The sequence below is a fragment of the Oratosquilla oratoria genome, chromosome 30, assembly GCF_046742065.1.
Source record: "Oratosquilla oratoria isolate Oo_2021 chromosome 30, ASM4674206v1, whole genome shotgun sequence".
In the NCBI taxonomy this organism is placed as follows: domain Eukaryota; kingdom Metazoa; phylum Arthropoda; class Malacostraca; order Stomatopoda; family Squillidae; genus Oratosquilla; species Oratosquilla oratoria.
The window spans coordinates 46,370,807-46,393,965 of NC_134806.1; the positions used below are offsets into that span (position 1 = coordinate 46,370,807).

Consider the following 23,159-nt stretch of genomic DNA (forward strand, 5'->3'; position numbering starts at 1 on the left):
CACACATGCATGCTGGACTTACCCTTAATCGCGGTGATCACTAATACAAGTTGGTGTGTACGTATGCGTGCGTCTGCCCTCCTCACTCCCTCTCTCTTCTCCCCCTCCTTCTCACCCAGTAATTTTGAATCTGGTATTACCGGTATTATTATAGCAAGTAATTGTATTTCCAGGCCGGCTTGGCTAGCGGAGAGACAGGCGAAGAAATTTAAACTGATATTGTTAGTGCAAATGGAAGACAATAACATGAATAAATCAATCATTATTGACATTAAATGTTGCACCTTCTAGGCAATAGTAGGTGTTAGCGTTGGAATAGGTACTCGGCGAGTGAATTATAACCGTGCCATTGCACCAGGTGTGAGTAATGGTGGTAGATCCCTCGGACAATACTGGAGCTACGTGTAAGGTTGACAGGTGCGGGTCTACGTCTTAACGGAAGTGACGCGGATATTGTGTTGGTGGCTTGGGCAGGCAGGGCTCGGTGGCGGGAAAAAAAAAAAGAAACAGGTATGGCGGCCAACAACATAGTGCGTGGAATATTATGAAAGTGTGTGTTTTCAATACTCCTTTAAAAACTAATTGATGGTGGAGTATCAGAATGGGTGTGAACGGTTTTGGTATGTTTAGTGCCTCGTAAGAAGCTGCGAAGAAGGCCATTTGGTATGATTTGTGTATGCTGGTCCAAAAATACATTTTTACATCTGCGCACACACGCACGAATGAGAGGTTAGGTAAATTGGTATCGACTACACTTGGAAGAAGAGACGAGGGCAGCAAAATAATAAAAGAATAATTAAAGAAGACTGCTTGAAAGAAGTTTACTTTCCGTATAGATGCATCAGCTTGAGAAACAAATTAGAGGAGGAAACAATTCAGGCAGACAATAGGAATTTAAACTAAAGTTGGATGGAAATATACTGTAAATACGGGATCCCATGCGCGTAGCAACAGCCCGTATTACAAATATGTGCGCGCATACACATACACAATGCATGTATGTGTGCATCCTTTTATATAGTATTTATAATGTATATACAGGACTGATGTAGCACTTAGGATATGTTCAGAGACACTCCCATGATCATTGTGGTATGTAGTATCTGGCCACGGGGATGGTTCTCACACTGAATACCAAGAATCGACTTGTAATGTACCCATATTTACGCAGGAGTACCCTCATCCACGGTGTGAAGTTAGGAGTAGGAGAAGGAGAAAGAGAACGAGAATGCCCTTCTAGGTGCAAGTGCTTGGGCTATTGGTACGTCTTTGGGTGTTGATAAACCCAGGTAGTGTGCATGGGTTGGCTTGCTTTATTCCACCCTACTTTGTAGTGCAGGTAAAACGCTGATAGTGAATAGAGTAGCAACGGAAAACGAGATATGCAACTGCTCCATACGTGTTGCCGTCTGCATCTTTGTGTTCTGCCTACAGTGCAACATTATTATATTTAGAAATAAATCGTAAGAATAAATGGTAAAGACCTATCTTCGCTGGGGAAGATAGGTCTTGAAGACGCTCAACGCAACTGAAGACCAGACATGCTGTAACGACAACGACACATCACATCGATACGGAAGAGGTTGATGGCGATATATTTTAACGTGGAATGAAACAGGACCTTTACAGACAACACGAGTTCATCTGCACTCTATTCTGCATACGAATTTTGTGATGCGTCGTTGGTGCTAAAGGTTATCTTTACAAGCTATTATTTTGGGGGGGCTGATCTTAACAAGCTAAACCCGACCTTAATTAAATTATCGTAGCTGTCGTGGAGATTTCTATTTACAAACTCATCTCTGGAGTTGTTACTCTTTAAAGCTAATGCGAGGTAACTTATCTTTACATGGATCTGGGTATGGAGAGCTGTACAATGGACCTGCTTTCTCCACACCACACTTACTGGATATTTGTACAGCGGAATTAGGGAGTAGTGCCGAGTCATGATTACGACGGTATATGTTCTGAGTGTTCAGTACGCGTATTGCTATACTTCACCGAACTTGTCATGAAATTAAAGGTTCCCTGTAGATATGCTTGATGATTATTAACTCATTACAAGTCGTGTACAGAGAGCATGACTCATAAAACATGATGCAAGATTGTCAGAGAGAATTTGCACGACGTTTTGACAAACATCTTAAGTCGTGCAGAGTACACGCCGTTCAATACAATATGGGGATGACTAGTGTAGATTGCTGCCGGAATGATAGGATTGGTATGGAACCGCACAACCTACCGCGAAGCAACAGGCCAAAGCGTGTTTGTTAAAGGTGGCGACGCAATTGGCATTTCTCGCTAGTATGCTACTTGTTTTTGCTACTTCGTTTAAGTAGAAACGATCTCGGATAGGATTTGTTTTCCACATTTCAAATTACACTTGTGTCGTATAGTTAGAAGATGAATAATGAACTAAGAGAACTTAGACACATTGTTGAGATGGAAGTCAAGAATATTGTAACCGAAGTCGTTTCTGCTCAAACGAAGTAGAGTTAAGCAAGTAGCATGTTAGCCTAGTGTGCCGCCACCACGGCTCCAACTTTCTTCCACGTAGAGCCTGCTGGGATGCAGCGACCGGTGCTGGAAGACTCCAGCTCTCGTGCATCAAGACATTCCGGGAAAAGGGCCGAGAGCGTACGTGGTTGGGTGAGCTCAGATCCACGAAGATGGAACCTTCCTATTCTTGCCGAACTTCACCCACTGGTTTGGACATTAAGGGGCTATCACATTCGGCTTCACAAGCGTCCATAGTTGAGAGATCGTTTGAGTAAAAACGACTACGGTTACAAAAATTTTCGAATCTCCAAATATCAAACTATAATTCCGTCATATAGCTAAGTTGAATGATGAACTAAGAAGTTGTAAACGTATACGAATGTTAGATGTACTGTTGAAATGTTCTTAGCGAAGTCTAGGTTTCTGTAAGAGAAATGACGTTCAAGTTATTCAAATGGAGTTAATATGTAGGAGGAAAAATAACCCAGGCTCATAACCCCTTTATACCGCGCGTTTTCGTTTAACCGCCGGGCGGTTTGGGTGTCAGTCGACTTCCTATTCTGCCACAGATCCTCTAACTCAAGACAGGCCACACCCGACCACGTAGTTGCCAGTAATCGCTTGATACGTTATTATACGAGTATTTCAGGTGAACCCCCTTACACGTTAACAGAAAAATTAAAGCCTGGGGGAATGGAAAGCTCTGTTATTTTTGTAAACTAGATTCTGACTAATTTGGTTGGATATTTTTTTGTTTAATAACACATCCGGGAAAGTGACATTCATGAATAAGAACTGGGTAGAGCGAGATTGGAGGGGGAAAATATTCAACAGCGCTGTGTTAGTTCGGGACGAGCATATTTCAGTAGATGAAAATTGCATTATGGTTCAACTTCGTGAGATGGCAGATGAACTCTTGATGATTTTACGCTGCGCTGATTATAGTCACCTGTTGCGAGTTCGTTTGAGTAGAAATGACTCCGGTATATATATTTTTTCGGACCTTTGCTTAACAAGGAACCTATAGCTGAACTACCCATGTTAGACATGTTGAAATATAGGGAACTCAAGAACACTATAAGCAAAGTCGTCGTTTAGCAATTCAAATTAAGGACAGGTGGTAGCGAAGTCGTCTTCTGAAAATTCAAATTCACGATATTTGCCAAGAAATCAGCCAAGTGCACAGCGGTGTAAGATGATGCAGGAGGATCGTAGATTGGTTGTGTTGTGTGAATGTTGATGAACGAAGTGGGTATATTCATCAAGTACGGGCTTCATTAGATGTGATCGAATAATGTTCGTCACGGTAGATTAGGTTAATCGGGAATTTTTTTTTTTTTCTATCTGGAAGTTTGTTAGCAAATGGATAGCTTCGGAGGACTGAGAAACGGTTGAATAATAAAGGTAGTCATTATGTTATGAGTGTTTTATAGATGAATGAAAGAAAACATATTGTAGCCACTGAGTCTCTTCGACGCTCGCATGTTGTTCTTCTGTCTTTGTTCGCCTTTTTGACTTTGCCCTGTCACCTTCTCCATCTCTCTCTCTCTCTCTCTCTCTCTCTCACACACACACACACACACACACACACACACACACACACACACACACACACACACACACACACACACACACACTCTCTCTCTCTCTCTCTGATAGAGTAGAAGGCGGGACTGAACGAGCGTTGCTCTTTTCCTGTATACTACAATTAGTTGCACACCATCTTCTCGACTTCATAGAAAATAATTTAAACGGACAAAATTCTCAATTAACTAAACCAACAAAAGCAATATAAGACTGTGGCAGGAGACTGTCCACCATGATTGAAGCGTCGATAAAGTGGTATATGATAACTAATTTCTCTTTCTCTCGCATGATATTCCTTTGTCCTTCATTTTTCTTTTCCTTGCATCGCGTACTCACATTCCCGTTTTTTATCTCGCTCGGTCAACCTGAACGTAAATGGCTGGATAACAATGGAAATCCAAGAGCATAGGTACAACAGGAAAAAAATACGTGCTGCTGTTGCAAATCACTAAAAGCCTTACACAAAGCTGAGATACCTTGGCAAAGCACTATTCAACAGATGAAGCAGGTTTTCTAAGACATGTAAACTGGATTCTGATTGGTCGGAAACATGGCCACGTCACGTCGCATACCGGACCAAACTTTTTACGCGCCAAGCTTGATACATTCCTACTTATTGCGTGCATATACGTACTTTTTACATGTATCGTTACATTCGCGTTCATTACATTATGTTTACATATTTGTTACTATGATGGTCAGTGGATTTTTTGCTTATATTTGTCGGATGCAGTGTATATTCTTGGCTCGTGTTGTCAGATGCTTCAAGCACAAGTGTATTTGCTTATTTTACAAAGTAGCACATATGCATGCTTACACGTTTGGGAGGAAGCGGCGTCACAGAGTATACAAAACCGCCATCTTTGCATCCAGCTATCTTGCACTTTCTGCACCCCATTATAATTCTCCATCTCGCATCCTGACTTCGCTGCATTCACTCACCCACCCAACATTCTTCACCTGCGCATATTTCCATCATCACAGCTGTCTGATTTAACTCTTTTTTTGCCAATGTTATACATACGATTGCTGCTGATCTCTTTACCTGTATATTCCTAACATGTACTAGATGTTATTACATCGGAAACAAACGTAACTGAATAAAATAGCTTGGCATCCGCTACCTGTCATTTATATTCTGCCTGTCCTTTTGGAAGATGATTTGGACGTAAAGGGTTGGGAAGAACAGTTGATACGCACTGATATGGCATGGATACACACTAAAGGTGTTTTCACACTGAATTTCCTCAAGTTTCAACAGTGTCGACAATTGAAATTTCGTTTGAGAAAAACTAGTTTCAATATTTTATTGTTCAAAACTGAATGAAGAACCAAGAAACTGGAAACTTATACGAATGTTAAACATATTGGTGAAATGTTCGTAAAGGACTCTAGATTTCTGTAAGCGAAGTTGTATTCAACATATTCAAATGGAGGATGTAGGAGGTAAAGTAGCCCAGTGTGACTTCTGAATGCGGAGGATACAGGTTCGCCCGATTCTTTCATCATGTTAAAGGGTCTTAAAACAGCTTGCAGGTATTTGAATTAATTATTGTCGTAGAAATGGATAATTGCCTTGCGTCTTTAATAAATTTCGTACCAAGGTGTCCATCTTTCTATCTCGTTGTTTTATGTAAAATATCTTAATTATTGTAAAACGACCATTCTTCTGTGCAATCCACAAAATTGTCTTCAGTTGTTAGCGTCTCGTTGTCAACGTGGGAAGTCTGTTTTGTACTCGCTACTCGGTTACTGAATTCATCACAAAACTCGACACATACAAGTATATGCAGAAGCTTGTTCTCGTACAAAATACCAAGTAGCCCTGGTCACATATTCAAGATTCTCGTCAGAATTTGTGAATTTGAAAAACTCGAAGACGACCTGGCTGAGAGTATACTAGACTTCTCAAAGGACATGTCAACAAAGTTTCTAATGTTCGTAAAGGTGTCACTTCTGTTAGTTCATCAGTCAGCTTGTCAATATATAACGCAAAAGTGGTTTTGACTTTTGGGGATTCGAAAAAGCAAAGATTGTAACCCAAGTCTTCTATTTAAACGAACTCTTCTGAGTCGCGTAGGCGTGGCAGGGCCTTGAGGAACACACCAAGTGAAGCACCTTTGCCCTATTGTGCGCTTAAAGGACTGTTGGGACAGGTAACTCACATTGCGGGACTCGAACCCGCAGCGAGGAAGATGTGAAGCCAACTCGATCACACCACGTGGTGTTCCCAGAGTTAGATTTAATGTGCTCAGTTCACGCCAACATTGCGAAGAACTGGCCAGTAACGAAGGTGTCATCTGTGTTCCCGCCCGCTGCAATCTCTTGGACAACCAAAAATGGCGCGCGCTCACAGTCGTGACGTATTCATCTTATTTAAGAAACAAATAAAGCTATTATTTATTGTTTCACACGATTTGTTACTGAGAAAAATTGCGAAGAATGGATATATTTTTAGGGCAAAATTAGATAAATTAATGGCAAGAATTTTCATCAAAGCGTGAGTCATTGGTATGGTTAATACCATATGTTTTTAAAATCCTGTCTCCTTACATAATTATCTCGATTATAACATTTTTATCTTTTTCGTCCCGTTATCCTATGTGAGAAACACCCAGTTGCCCATCACTACCTATATTGTCTCCCGCCTTCTTTTCTCTTTATCCCTCTCCCTCCCTCCCATCCCCTCCTTCATTACGCCAAGACTCGCTCTTCTCACCCACTCATTCTCCCGCCTGTTCGACCTCTCTCATCTCTTTTTCTCTTTCTCCCCCACTCTCATCCTCTCCCTGTTTGCTCTTCATTTGAAGGTCTTGCAAAATTGGAGGACATTAGACACTCGTTTGATTTCAAAACTAACCTACATGGGGCGAAAGCGTTTATTTATACTTGAATGATCATGCGATCTTTGTGGATCAAAACACGAACTCCAAAAGGTCAGCCATTGTTGAACGAAGGGGCACTGGCAACGAGTCCGTTGTGATGTCTATTGTAAAAGTGTTATTATTGTCTTGGTTCGATAGTTACGTTTAGAAAAGGAACATGAATTGATCATTCAGTGTGATAAAGAAACATTATTTTATTGCGAAATATTATCCAGAACACATGTAAAACGAGCGCGCGCGCACACACACACACACACACACACACACACACACACACACACACACACACACACACACACACACACACACACACACACACACACACACACAACTCTACATAGAATTTCTAATATATTGTGTTCGTATTATTGACGGTATTTTCTTTTTTTCAGAATGAATGAAAACGTGTAATAGTCGAAAGGGGGGACTGCAACTCTCCAAGCAAGGTATGTATTTAGTTGAATTCTTTTATTCGTGTGTGTGGATTCAGACGGGAATGTTCTTGCGTGATTAACTTACTCGAATTCTACAACACAGTCATCTCAAATTATGACAAAAGAAACAATATAGGTTTGATATATCTGGACTGCGGTGGCTTTTGATACCGTCCCGCACGAAAGACTACTTGCAAAATTAGCTTCACACGGAGTAAGTGGTAGACTTGGGGAGTTGGGGACCCCCCCGCCCAAAATATTTTTTTTCTGAAGGGTCTTGCTGATTTTTTCTGTGTGATATCTAGGTCTGAGGAAACCTTCACAGCTTGAGTTTTATTCAGATCTGACTAGTAGTTTTTTATTTTTTTTAATAAAAAACGTAAAAAATACCATATTTTTGGGCTTCTTTCAAATCCTATCTCCTCTTTCAATTTTTATTCGATGTCTTCCATTTAACAGCCAAAGAATCTTCTACATATATAAAAAAACAAAATAGAAAGTTTTTTTAATATCTTTGTTTAACGCCGAGGAAAAAATATAAAAAGATTATCGAAAAAAAAGCAAAATTTTGACTTTGACACGTTATTAAAATTTCTCTATTTAACATAAGCAAAAAAACTCTCTTTAATTTTTTGTCATTTATCTAGCTATTAATAGAGACCTCATATGCAAAAATCGGTTGAAAATTGAGGGAGGAGATAGACTTTGTGTATCAAAAACTTACATTTTTCAGAAACGAGTGTTAAAAAAGTTTTTTTTTCCTTAGTTTGACTAAATTTTACATTGGACCTCCTAAGACCCATTGAAAACAGGTTCCATTGTATTTTCATGATGATTTTGCATCTTTCAAGTAACTCAGGCACTTTGTACCCTCCTACAGTGTAGGACATTATTCACTCAAAGTGAGGGTCTCATAAGCCACCACCTCACTCTTTGTCGCAAAGTTTGAGTTCTTGGTCTAGAATGACCCAGCAAGGTAGTCTGATTGCTGGGATCCAGCTCTCTTTCTTTTCTTGGGTTTCCTTTCTGGTGTTGGAACAGGGTCTTGCTGCATCAGGGACATCACTGTGATGTTTGAGACTCTAAACCCAAGGTGTTGCAACAAGGAGGCATCCTTGTAGCCACTTGTTAGCAAACAGTTGTTTGCGTAGTGGTGATACCAAAGTTGATGCTGGGGTTCTTTCTTTCTCCCCTTGAGTTGCTAATGTAGACGTTCTTATCTTCTGCAAGTGTTCCTTTTGTTTGGATAGCTTAGGCATGGCTAATATCTTCAAATATCTCTTCACTGATAAATAGATGCGAATTTCACACGGCAAATTAGTGAACGCGGCAAGCTAACGTGTACATGTCCTTTACTTTGTAAGGCTCAGGCCACTGCCAGTCGTGCAGGCTGAACTTCCTCACACATACTCACGTGCATGCCGGTCGTAAGAGAAAACTTTATGAGTGCATCAAACGCCAAAAAAAAAAAAAAAAAAGATAGAGTAAAATATGGTCAAAACGTATGTAAACAATGGTCGTGCCCAGCATGTGGCTGCCGGGAGGAGGGAGGGTAGGCCCTTTAAACCCTTTAAAAATGGCGGTACGATAAAAACACTTTACCAGCATCTAGAGCAAGATCCCTACTATGTATTTATGCAATAAAACAATTTTTTGTTTTTTGTTTTCGAATTTTTCTTAAATCTGGGGGCGGGGGGGTCCCCTTAAGCTGGACTAGTAATTGGTTAAACGGTTGTAAAAAGAGAGTTGTTCTAAATGGGGACACTTATAGATTTTTCCCCAAGTAGAGTTCCTCGGGGTTCCGTTCTTGGGGCACTTAAATTCATAGCTTGTATAAATGATATAGACCACTGACTAAAATCTGTTGTCTCAACATTTGCTGATGATACAAACGTGTGTGGAATGGCAAATGATCACTTAAAACAATTGGATATTCAAGAATATTTAAACCACAACGTTGGTCTGAAAAGTGACTAATGAAATTTAACCCAAGGAAATGTACACACAGGTTAAAAAATGAAATTAATTAACAGAAGTAATGAAAAGGATCTCGGCGTAATTATCAGTTGATATAAAATCATCTAATCAGCGTATCTTCACCTCCGATAAAACAAATAAGATTCTAGGACCGATTGCTCGATCTTTTGATTTTTAAAAGTCCATCGTTAGTTCGTCCACATTTGGAATGTGCCTTTTCCATATGATCAACGAATCTCATTAAAGACATCGAAATAGGAAAAAGTACAACGGCGAGCCACAAAACTGAATCCGTGTATCAGATATAAATCATACGAAAATCGACTAAAGCATATGAATCTGTTTCTCTTACAAAACGTAGATAAGTCTGTAAGATTCTGAAGGGAATTGACAACATCTAAAGTGACGATATTTTCACATTGAATAACAATCAGACAAGATATAATGGTCTCAAGCTGTCAGGAAGTAATTTAGTTTGGAAGTGGGTATGATCAACTTCGCCATCCGTGTAGTAAATGAATGGAATAAACTTCCTGCAGAGGCAGTGCTATGTAGTACAGTTCGAAGTTTTAAGATTCGTTTAGATAAACACCTGAGCAACATGTTGTAATGCCTGCCATTTATTTTATTTGTTTATTGTTATTATTTATTCTTTTTATTTTTATAGATTATTGTTTATTATATACCTTTATATTTTTTCTTTTCATCCGACTTATTTATGGACCAAATGGTCTCAGTCGGGATGCTCCTTTGTAATCCTTTGTGTACACACGTGTCACCTGTATGTGTATTTCACCCTATACCTGGGTGATGTGCTAGACCAGTGATCGATTGCTGACTCTCATACACTCATTCCTTCCCCCTTCAGTACATATATTTGATATAATATTATAGTTTTCACTTTAAACTGCTTTGCGCATAAACAACTTCTTTCCGACTTACTATTGCAAATATCCCAAGTCATATTGGGAAGTAAAATTTAAACCCTCATTTTGCCCATTTTCTTATTCCCAAGTACTCCCTTGTGGTCCTTGCCCGACGTGTGAAGCATTTGATGACAGTAAATCTATTGTCAAAAGTTATTTTTTGTACCACGAACACAGTCGCCCGTGTTCCAAGCCTTCAACGTTGGTGGTCTTGGGTACACTGACAAACTTCGGTCACAGACTCATATTGCGAATCTAGTGTCTGTTATTTCCTTCTTCTTCTTGTTTTATGTAGATCGGTTTTTGCAGGACGTTGCCAAGCGGGTCTGATGTATTGTGAAAATAATATTGTCTAGCTATGTTCGTTCGTAAAGTTTTGTTTACCTTTTCTTAGTATTCTCCTTCATCGTCATCTTCGTTTTCTTCTTTGTCTTCATAACCTCCGTTTTCTTCTCTGCGTCTTCATAGCTTTCCTCGTTTTCTTTGTTCCCGTGTTCCTCTTCGTATTTTCATTTTATTTAATCTGTAGGAAAGGGGGCGATGACTATGCAAAACTTGACTTTCATGATTCTCTCTCTCTCTCTCTCTCTCTCTCTCTCTCTCTCTCTCTCTCTCTCTCTCTCTCTCTCTCTCTCTCTCTCTCTCTCTCTCTCTCTCTCTCTCTCTCTCTCTCTCTCTCTCTCAAACGAACATTTCGATAATATCCCGACAGAGGTGAAAACTAGGCTCAACTATGCCAGAAATGAGGTTATTGTCTATGGTATAATTTATATTGGCGGTAAAAAAATATTACTTGAGTAGGAAGAGAAGTAGCCGAAGGGGATGGACCACGTGCTAAACTCGTGATCGACACTTATTACCTTCCTTACGGAGAGCTGAGAGCTCGTATATTCCGATCTTACATCCAACACCCCATACACCATCGGCAAAGGCGCGGAATTCAAAACAAGTTATTATGTAAATTGAGAGATAGCGTGCAACAGGTAAAATATGTTAACTCATCATTGGTAAATTTAGCCAAAGTTCAAACAAAATTATACAATTAAAATTGAGCAAGAGACAACGAGTTTATGCGATTGATTTAACCTGTATAATATACAAGAAAATATATCAATACAAAGACATATTCCACACACGGGCGCATTGTCTTGGTTCGTTATATTGTCATTCGCTAGGTACGAGAAACACGCAACCAAATTATACAGAAAAACTTGTTGAACGCTCTTGTAAAGAGTATCTGTCAGTTTATTTATTTGTTTATTCATTTATTTATTTTTATGCTTATTGGGGGTGGTCTTACGAAAATGAAAAATTTACTCATTGTTGGAGTACTTATATTTTAAGAAACGAACATCATAGACCACGATCAATATACTGTAATTATCAGGACTACTTTATTCTATATTTGTGTATTTCGTTAATTATTTTGAAGGGGGTTAGGGTTACAGAGATCTGACTCAACTGTTGGAATATTCCTTTAACGAACCGCGATCAACATACTGTAATTATCAGGAATACTTTAAGAAGCCGCGTGTCACTCTTTAATTGGGCAAATTTGTAAATGTGAGAGGAAGGTAACAACTTGATTATGTTGTGGATGAGTTGCCACGCAGTGGCTGGAATAAAAAGTATTTGATAATATTCTCTCTCTCTCTCTCTCTCTCTCTCTCTCTCTCTCTCTCTCTCTCTCTCTCTCTCTCTCTCTCTCTCTCTCTCTCTCTCTCTCTCTCTCTCTCTCTCTCTCTCTCTCTCTCTCTCTCTCTCTCTCTCTCTCTCTCTCTCTCTCTCTCTCCCTTGCTGTGATCTCTTGATTTTTCATCCTATACCAGTGTGTGTGTGTGTGTGTGAGAGAGAGAGTGTGGAGAATTGTGATACATGCGTTGAGAGAAACGAGTTTATTTATTTGTTAGTTTATTTTAAAATGTTATCGCTCACATCAATAAATATCACGATTGCAGTTATTAATTCACACCGTTGAATCGTTAAGGTTTTTTTTCGCTAAGAGAAGTTAATGAACCTAGAATACGAATGTTAGACACAGAATTGCTGAGATGTTCTTACGGAAGTCTCGGAAATTGTAACCGAAGTCGTTTCAACGCAAACGAAGGGGCAAAAGCAAATAGCATTGTGTGCTGCCACCTTTAGGTGTTTGTCTGGTAAGTGGGGGAATAGGCGATAATCGATAATTCATTATCGATAATATATCGATAAATGCAAGTTGGCTATCGCGTGGTTATTGTCGACACCTTTTTTTATCGATATTTTATACGTCACTTTTTTATAAGTGTGTTCGGTGAATATATGTTCTTTCGTATAGATTTACTTTCCAAATGGGGATTTAATAATTAGTATCATTGTCATAAATCAAAAAGGCCTCGTAAAAATTATTGTCTTACGAAAGATAATTTCTGTTATTGTCGTATGATTGTGAAATGTTACCCTTCAGATGAAAATTAACTTTTAACGTTTTATATTTTTTAATTTTTACTTTTTGAATATGGATAAAAACGAAACTAAGTGGGACTGTCATAACATGAATGCATTTAATTAGATTTTTTCATAATATTCTTTTATCCCTTAGGCAGCTAATTAACTGGAAAGTTATCGCAAATATATTAAGTTATTTTGGTAATTGGGAACTCCAGAACCCAGTTTTGCCCTCAGTGCGTCACATTGAGATTGTCTATCACACGCATACAATGGGGTTGCATAAACATGTGACACGACTTAAACATGTAATTAATTTAAGAATAATTCCCAAATAATATTATGGATAATAGAAGCCGTCCATTTTGTCTATCAAGAGTACCCTCTCTCTCTCTCTCTCTCTCTCTCTCTCTCTCTCTCTCTCTCTCTCTCTCTCTCTCTCTCACACACACACACACACACACACACACACACACCATCAGGAGGTGCAGCCCTGAGCGGCTGGCACTCAATCTCGGTCAGAGTCAACGTAGACCGTTATTTCTATAAGCATTTCAAGCAAGAACTGAACTGGCGACTGCTCTGTCACAGAAAAAGTCGCACACTAATGTAAGTCAAACATTTACCAGCGCAGGGGTGGGGAACCCGTGGCACGCGTGCAAAACCTGCTCGTGAAACCCAGAGCTCGCCTAGAAGTAATAACTAAGAAGTCAGCCTTTTTATTGTATGACTATTGGTAACCGCGTGTTGATTGGGGTCTTAGGGGACGAAGGGAGAGGCCTATAGTCGTATGTAGGCCTATAATCTTGCTCATGATCACGCGAGAAAACGTATAAAAGATCTTGGCAGACCATGGGACCCACACTTGAAAAGGTTGGCCACCCCAAGCCTGGAGATATATTAGAGGACCGTTGTCAACAGCTGTAGGGTCACGGATTTCCATTTGGCGAATCTTCAGACAACAAGTATTGTTACTAGCCTACTGCCACCACTCTGTGTGTGGAAAACGATTGGACTACGTTTCTTATTTCTCAGTGCTTTTCAGCAAAGTTTATTTAATGTGTTTTGTGTATTGGAATATTTTACATCGTGTGTGTGTGTGTGTATATATATTTACCTAGTTGTATTTTACGTATTTTACGGGAAGAGAGCTATGCTCGTAGTGACCCGTTTTTGTATCTTTCAGTATCCAGTTTGATCTTCAATTCTTGTATAGTTTTTACACTCACTGTTTCCTCATTCAGTTTGTTCCAGATATCCACCACTCTGTGTGGGAATCTATTCTTGTGTGTGCGTGTATATATATATATATATATATATATATATATATATATATATATATATATTTATATATATAATACACACACACACTTGCGATATGCAATAAGAACACTAAAAACGTGTTTACAAACGCGGGGAGTAACCACCAGGAAAGATAAAGCTCATTAGTGTATTTACAATTCCGTGTCATTAACTTCTTCTTTGTACTAGCACTGAAGATGCAAATACACGGAAAGCATTCTGCTTTGTTAGTTTATCTTCCCTTGCGGTTATTTCCAAGTGCAATGCCTCCCTTGTAATGATAACTAACGTGTCCGTTTTCTTTCTCTCCCCTCAGCATGGACAAAAAACGTGAGCGTGAGCGATCGGACAAAGGTCACGCTGGGATCCCGGCGGGGCTCGATCCCGCCACCGCCGCTCTCTATGGTGAGTTGATGTACCACGGACGCTTCAAAGTCTGTGTCATGTTGGAGGGTGTCTGGAGATATTTGTCCGCCTTGGCGTCTTTTTTCAATGATTCTTCGTCGTAGTGGACTGATAGTTGTGTATGTAAAATGGTAGAACATCAAATTTTGGGATCTGTTCTTATCGTATGGGTGTCTGAATCAGATCGTATGTTTACCTTCGGTGCATTGTAGGTAATATTTATTATAGCTCGAATAAAATGGATTTCTCATTATTTTTAAAGGCAAATTAACTTAAACTAGAAAAGTTGTATTTATTTATTTATTTATTTGTTTATTTTTATGCTCGTTGGCTGAGCGCGTTAGAGCGTTGCTACTTGCGACGGAAGTCGAGATGACGGCTGTTCGAAGCCTGCCGCCAGCGAGTTGAACCAAGGGTATGGTTCACTCAGTTCCAGGCTACAAACTCCTCTAAAGAGGTCTCTCTCGATAGGGGGAGTTCACAACGTTAAACTGAATTATTTGTTCTTCATCTTTTTCACATTCTTTAGTGCGAGTGCATATTGTATGTTACTAAAATACTTGTAACTTCAGTGGAGCAATTTTGTTTATTTTAGAAGTATTTGTATGCCAATGAACTCTGAACAGGAATGAATGTTAAAGTGGAAGTCTTTGATGAGGCCATAGTGTAACTAAAGCGGTCCCTACGCGATCAATATGATTGTGCAATATTCCGTATTATACAGTATTGTTGACATTGTAGGGATTGTATTGAAGAATAGCACAATATATTGAAGACATTGGAGAATGGCTCAGTATATTGAAGACATCAAATACCATGCCTACACCGTCAATAGTATTGTACAATACGGAATATTGCGCAATAATATTGACTGTGTAGAGCCCGCGTAATTATGACATTGAATGGGAGTTAATTCTTGTAGTTATATCTAACTAGCCAGATGTCCCACTGACGAACTCGAACCCCCCATCCTTTATGTTTATTATTTATTTATTTGTTTATTTATCTATTTGTCATCGCATCTCCATTTCCCAGTTCCTCGGGGCCAGTTTTAATTATCATTATTTATTTTTATTTTATAATTATTATTATTATTGTTATATTTTTTCTCTCCTAGTCGCACGCTGACTCCATAGCCTTGACAAGCATCACCTTAATTTCCTCGCCAATCTCGGGAATGTTACACAGACATACATACACACACACACATACACACACACACACACACACACACACACACACACACACACACACATATATATATATATATATATATATATATATATATATATATATATAATATAAAGAGGTTATGGTCGATGGTGAGAATCTTGAAGCAGTTGAAGTGTACAATTATTACATGGTGAAAATTACTAAAGATCATGATGCTTAAGTAAAACGGCGTATTGCAAGTGGTCGGAAAATTATAAGAATATCATGAAAGGCTCTTACCTTTGTTTGAAAAGTAAAGTATACAATGTATAAAGCCAACCATTATATACGGATGTGAAACTTGGAAACTGAAGAAAGTAGTGGAGGCAAAGCAAAGGAGTACGTACTGTAGATCAGTGGTGGAAATAGCGCTGAGATACAGCAAGTTGGACGAGAGAGCAGAAAGATTTTGTGGAGGCAGTAAGATAGAAGAGCATTTGGGCAGGTAAATTAGCGCGAACGAATGATGGGTGATGGAGCAAGTGTGTTACTGACTGGACGCCACGAGATGGGAAGTGTGCAAGAGGTAGACCAGGCAGAAGGTGGAGAGACGAGAGATAGAGAAATTTGCAGGAGTTAAGTGGCAGAAGTTTGCGCATTCGTGCGATTCATGGAATGGTATGACAAAGGCCTTTCTTCAGCAGTGTGCTGTAAATGGCTGATTGTTTATATATTATTACTATTATTATTATTATTGTTTGATACCATTAATAGTTCTATAATTTCTATGAGCCTCGTGTAGCGCTGCATGAGGCAGTTGGTAGTGTTCAGTGTAGCGCTGAGTGTCCACACTTACTTTGTTTACCCAGAATGCTTTTAACGTGTCAATCAGCTCTGAACATTAGGAAGTATGCCCTCATTGTCCAGCCCACAGTTCATAATGCAAGACATTCCTGCTTTAATTACTTGCACTTGTTGTTTTTGTCAATTTATTCTTATTTGTTCATATTCTTAAATCCCTCCGTTTGTACTTCACGTTCTAAAGGGAAGGATGCTGCTGTAGTAAATCTATAAGTTTGGCTGGATGTATTTCTTTTATAAGCTTTGTTGACATGCATATATTAATTATGTATTGGGTAAGAAAATTTTTCGGTCCTACGGAACGCTCTGGCGGAGTAGGACCAGATAATATAAATGCTAGTGTTTTTTCTTGTCCACTCTGATATAGTTGTCGTCCTGGATAGCTTAGCGCGCGACGTACCTTTCCTTTTCCCCAAAATAACACGTCGGGTAACGTGTTGGCGTTGCACGAGGCTCAGTGTGCTTTTGCAACACGCCGCGCGATTCACGACTGTTCAAATTTCACGCAGCGGGGCAGCGTTCATCTTCATGCGGAGCGGGGAGATACGCCGCGCGCTCAGCTCTCCAAGATGGCACCTATATCGGAGTGGACAAGAAGCAACTCTCGCATTGATATTCATATATATTTTATGTGGTTCCACCCTGCCAGATCGCTCTGTAGGGCCGACAAACGTACTTACCTGATGCATATTATATGCATGGTAGCAAAGCTTATACGAGAAATACATCCAGCCAAAATTATGTATTTATATATTTATTGCAGCAATCCTTGCCTTTGGAACGTGGAGTGCAAGTAGTGCAAGCGGAGGGACTTAAGAATATAAAAATAATATAAGTAGATAAAAACAAGAAGTTCAAGTTTGCAAGTAATGAAAGTAGAAATGTCTCAGGTAATGAACTGTGAACTGGACAATGAGGAGACGCATCCTAAAGTCTAGAGGTGACTGACGTGCTGCACTCAACACTGCCAAGCCTCATGCAGCGCTGCGCGAGGCTCGGTGTGTGCTAGGTTTAATCAGTTGAATGTTTCCGTGATCAGCATACACGCACTGACCATACACTGAGTTTTAGTCCCCAGTCTGTCGGGGACCTACTCTGAGCATGGAGAGGTTTCCTCTCGAGCTAAAGTAAATCGTCTGGTGGTAGCCAAAATGCGCATAGTCGAATATAGACGTCAAAAAGACGTCTTCTAGTCGAGTACATTTTCCGGTGGGAGACAGGTCTGCACGAATACAACACGCGGTATATGTAACTATTTAAAAACCTTATTTCTATTTTCAGTATTTTAACATATTGTTTATTTGTTTACCTGTACATTTATACATACATCCGTTCATGTATTTTTCGTCGTCGTCGTCAAATAAATTTAAACTTTACCAGTGCCATAACGGCATCTAACATGTCACCGTATGCGTCGATATCATATCGACTTTTGCATATTGCACATTTTTATTGTTGAAGGTTATATTCCAATGAAATAGATACATTTCTGTGTCGCAGATTCTCTTAACACATTTTCTACAAGTTAAAATAGCAGTATACTGAGCGAAAATAAAGCGGAAATGAAATAAAAATGTGTGTGTATGTGCGTGCGTGTGTGTATAATTCTTAACCACAAATGCGCATTTGCAGATTGGCTTTGTGTTGGTGCCCTTGTGCCCATTAATTTACATTTTATCACATTTTTGCCGTATTCCACATATATATACATACCTTATATATATATATATATATATATATATATATATATATATATATATATATATATATATTAATATATATATATATATATTTCTTACGGTGGTGGGATATTAACTTGTTTACACCAGTATAATACATATATTTGATATGAATTCTCTTTATCTTAAAACCTGTGTGCATTTGGACTTCATGGTGTCTTGCGTGGGAGAATATTAGGTCATGTCTAAAGCCGCGTCCACACTTGTTGCATTTCCACGTATCGTATCATCTTTGCGTATCAACTAGTGATACGATACGGTGGAACAGGGTATTGTACCTACTTGTTGTGTATCCGTATACAGCAGGCGGATACGCAACAAGTGGGTACAATACCATGTTGATGATACGATACGTGGAAATGCAACAAGTGTGGAAGCGGCTTAAGCTGACTACTTGTGTATTCATACATAATCTGATTGACTCGCACACACCCTTTTCAAAAACTAAATGTCTCCTCGCATGTCGAGGAGTTTTTTTTTTCCGTTTTGTGAAGCAGAATTGTATGTCAGTGAAATTTTATGTTGTAAGTCAGGTGGCTCGTGAAATATTTCAGGTTTGAAATGGTCGATTCCTTTTAGCTGTGTAATAATATTTTATACACAAAAGGCGTGTGAACAACACTGTAGCATTATAATTGTCATTGTGAGCACAGGAATGCTTATTATTTCAACATTTTCTCAAGGAAGAATTAAGTGGTAATTTAGAACAATTCAATGCTGATAATGTGAATATCTGTCTGTTGCTGAGAGTAAATTGATTTCTTCCTCTTGTCTCTCAAGCTCCCTGGCTACACCAAGAACAGACGCTATTGTGTAAGTCATTTAAACCAAAATTAGTCTGCACTTTTATAGGCCTTTAGTGAGAAGCATCCAGTCAAAGCAGATTGTTTTGTACCGTAGGAAGGGGCAAAAGTATCCGCAAGTGGTAAAACTGGCCATTGCCTTTGTTACATATTTAATTATGTTAGTCAGCAAAATCAAGGGAGGAATTATACAAAACACATAGTAGTTGGTGGTTTTATTTCCCTGTCTATCTGTCATAATTAGGTATATAACAAAATCAGTGGCCAGTTTTACCCCATGTGGACTTTTTCCCCTTCCTATGGTCTTGTTTTTGTTAAATATTCAGTATATATATATATATATTTTTTTTTGTATAAAAAGTTTTAACTTGTGTAACTTGTGGCTTTGCTTTTTTATATTTTTATGAATAATCATTCTTGTATTTTTGTTTATTTATTATTCATTTTATTATTATTATTATTTTAGATAGTTTATGAGTCTGATTGTGTTCAGTTGAATGAAAAGAGAACACTTGTGGGCGTTTTCTTTATATTTTCTTAGTTTTAAGATGACTTTTAGTGACTTCAAATACTGCATGCAATTTCATGTTGTTCATATTTCATTATTCAGAAGTTTAGATAATGAGGAAATTGCAGGATAAGTATATATATATATATATTCTGCCAATTGTAAATACAGGTGATTATGATTTGTGCGCAACAAATGTTGATTACATGATTGTGTGTCGTGTATGGGCTCACTCTCTCTCTCTCTCTCTCTCTCTCTCTCTCTCTCTCACACACACACACACACACACACACACACACACACACACTTTCAACGAACGGACGGCTTGACGAACGCTCTGAAGAAAAGTGCAGATTGAGGATACCAACGCAAAGAGAAGTGCCTTTTTGTATTTGCAGGGGGGGGGAATTGCTCGTGAGGTAGTGGGAAAGTAAGGAAAGAGGAGAGGGGGAGGGATTACTGGGGAAATGGAAGGTAATGAGGATGTGGAGGACTTGGCCCAGGCAGACGGGCGGAAGGTCAACATGAAACGACCACCGGATGACGAAATGGCAAATAAAAATGTAAAGATTAGAAGTATAGAGAGGAGAAATACAGTAGAAAGTGAAGAGAATATGTTCCAGGGATTTAAAGAGGGTGGGGGGGACACAACCCCCCCCAGACTGATAAGACTAGAGGAGAGAGTTGATAAGGTGATCGAGGACTTGGAACGTAAGTTAGGTAATGTAGGCTCCATTCTCCAAAGAATTGAAAGATTGGAACAACTAGAGAAGGCTAACAGAAACTTAACTGAAGAAGTAGAGGACCTAAAAAGACAGTTAGGAAATGTAAAGGAGGAGAATGAGAAATTGAAGAAGAATAGTAATGAAAACAGTGAGAAAATAGCTACAGAAGCTAAAAATTGGAGAATAACTCAAGAAGGGAATAAGGTTTCATTCACTGACATAGTCAAACAGCAATTGAAAGAACATAATGAAGACTCAGTTATTAAAGTGATGAGACAGAAGGAGAATATAGTAAGAGAATTAGCTGACAAAAAGAAATGTATAATTATATTAGGAATGGAAGAGAAACATAACCCAGATAGAACCGCAAGAATCAAGGAGGAAAATGAAAGGGTAAGCAGTTTATTAAAATTAGTCCAGGAAGATGAACCAGAAATTATAAAGGAAATTGAGGAAAAATTCAGACTCGGAAAATATAGTACAGATAAGACCAGACCAATTAAGATTAAATTCAGGTCACAAACAACGGCAGAGAAAATTCTATCCAAGACAGGGAAACTAGCAACAAATGATCAATATAAAAAGGTATGGATAAAAAGAGAAATGAATAAGGAGGAAAGAGAGGCAGAAAAGCAGAAAAGAATTGAAGCTAAGGCAAAAAACGAGGAAAGAACGGAGTCAGAGAAAGAGAGATTCTATTGGAGAGTAGTGAACATGAAAATAAAGCAGTTCGACATACTAAAGAAAAACATAAGGGAAACAGAGAACACAATGGAAGTGGCAGAAAACTAAGAGTGTCTTACACAAATATAGATGGATTGATAACAGGATTGAATGAACTGAATGATTATTTGAAAGAAAAAGAACCGGACATAATGGGAATTGTAGAAACAAAATTAAAAGGCCCACTACCACCCAACAGTGTAGGACATGATACATACAATTATTGGATTAGAAACAGAGAGAAAAAACAAGGGGGTGGAGTTATGTTCCTGACAAAGAAGGATATAAACGTGAAAGGTGTCATATATGGAAAGAATACAGTAGAGATGATTATGATAGAAGTGGAAGACCGAGATAAGAAGAGCAGAAAATTTGTGATCAACTATGTGCCTCCGAAAACAGCCTCATGGGAGGAGAATGAACATAAAAGTATGTTAGAGGACACAAAGATAGCATTAACTAAAATAATGGAAGACGGAGGAAGAATAGTTATGATGGGCGACTTTAATTGCAAAGAAATCTGCTGGGAAGAAATGACAGTAAAGAGTGGTGATGACTCATGGGGAAATGCTCTACTTGAGATGATTACTGACCATTCAATGACACAATGGATACAAGAGAACACTAGGTATAGAAATGAAGAAGAACCATCGAGGCTAGACTTAATAATTACATCTGAACCTAGAATAGTGGACAAGATTGAATATAAAACACCAATAGGTAAAAGTGACCACATATTGATTGAACTGGAACTTAATGAAGAAAAATATATGAAAAGAAATGAACAATATAGAAAAGGAAGAATGATGTATGAAAAAACAAACTTTGATAAAATAAGAGAATTCTTCCAACAAGAAAACTGGGAAGAAATATACAAAGAAGAAACATCAGTGGAAGAGAAATGGAATATTTTGACAAAAATTTACAAAGAAGGAGTGGAAAAGTATGTCCCAAGACAAAAACAAGAAAAAGAATATGTAAAATGCTGGTACAACAAAAGTTGTAGGGAGTTAAAAGACAAAAGAGACAAAGCCTGGACCGGATGGAAAAAAGACAGAAGACCTGAAAAATGGAAAATATATACTGGTTATAGAAATGAATATGTACAAAAGTGCAGAGAGGAAAAAAGAAAATATGAAAAAGATGTTATAGAAAAGTGTAAAGATCAACCAAAACTATTCTACAGATTTGTAAACAATAAACTGAAAAACAAACAAGACTTGGAGAAATTAAGACAAGGGGGAGTTGAATACACTGAGGAAATGGAAATGGCAGAAATTATGAACAAACATTTTAAATCAGTGTTTACAAGGGAAAATATACAACCTGAAGAGATTGAGTGGAAGGAAAAAGTCCCCCCTATGGAAGAAATAGAAGTAACGAAGAATGAAATATTGACACACTTGGGTAATTTTGATGTCAGAAAATCGCATGGGCCAGATGAAATAGCAAACTGGATTCTGAAAGAATGTAGGAATGAACTGGCAGACAAAATACATAGCATAATAAGCAGTTCCTTAAAAGAAGGAAAAGTTCCAGAAGATTGGAAAAAAGCAAATATAGTACCTATATATAAAGGAGGAAATAAAGAAGAACCTACCAACTATAGACCAGTCTCTCTAACAAGTACAATAGCAAAAATATGTGAAAGAATTATCAAAAGTAGATGGGTAAAATACTTGGAAAAAAACAACGTACTAAATCCAAGGCAATTTGGATTCAGACAAGGACGATCATGCGTCACCAATTTAATATGTTTCTATTCAAGGCTAATAGATATAATACAAGAAAGAGATGGATGGGCTGATTGTGCATTTCTAGACCTAAAAAAAGCTTTTGACAAAGTACCACATAAGAAGTTGCTTAAGAAATTAGAATATGAAGGAGGAATACAAGGTAAATTGCTAAATTGGATGGAAGACTTTTTGCAAGAAAGAAAAATGCGAGTAGTGATAAGAGATCAGCACTCAAAATGGAATGAAGTAATAAGCGGTGTCCCGCAGGGAACAGTTCTGGCCCCAATAATGTTTGCTATATATATTAATGATATGGATGAAGGAATTGAAAGCTATATGAGCTTCTTTGCAGATGATGCAAAATTACTGAAAAGAGTGAAAACTGAAGAAGATTGTGAATCACTACAGAGAGATCTAAATAAAGTACAAGAATGGAGTAGGAAGTGGGAGATGGAGTTCAATACAAAAAA

General features: G+C 38.4%; 1 protein-coding gene across 13 annotated transcripts in view; it reads left to right on the forward strand.

The window, feature by feature from the left end:
* LOC143041147 (bromodomain adjacent to zinc finger domain protein 2B-like) overlaps positions 1-23,159 on the forward strand; it is a 416,327-nt gene that overhangs the window by 329,360 nt on the left and 63,808 nt on the right. For 12 of the 13 annotated variants that reach the window (XM_076212935.1, XM_076212934.1, XM_076212940.1 and 9 more), the window contains 3 exons: positions 7,364-7,417; positions 14,354-14,442; positions 18,975-19,007. In XM_076212935.1, coding sequence (XP_076069050.1) covers positions 14,355-14,442; positions 18,975-19,007 — 121 coding nt within the window. In that variant the 5' untranslated portion in view covers positions 7,364-7,417; position 14,354. The remainder of the gene's footprint in view (positions 1-7,363; positions 7,418-14,353; positions 14,443-18,974; positions 19,008-23,159) is intronic. The other variant, XM_076212942.1, reaches the window with a different exon arrangement.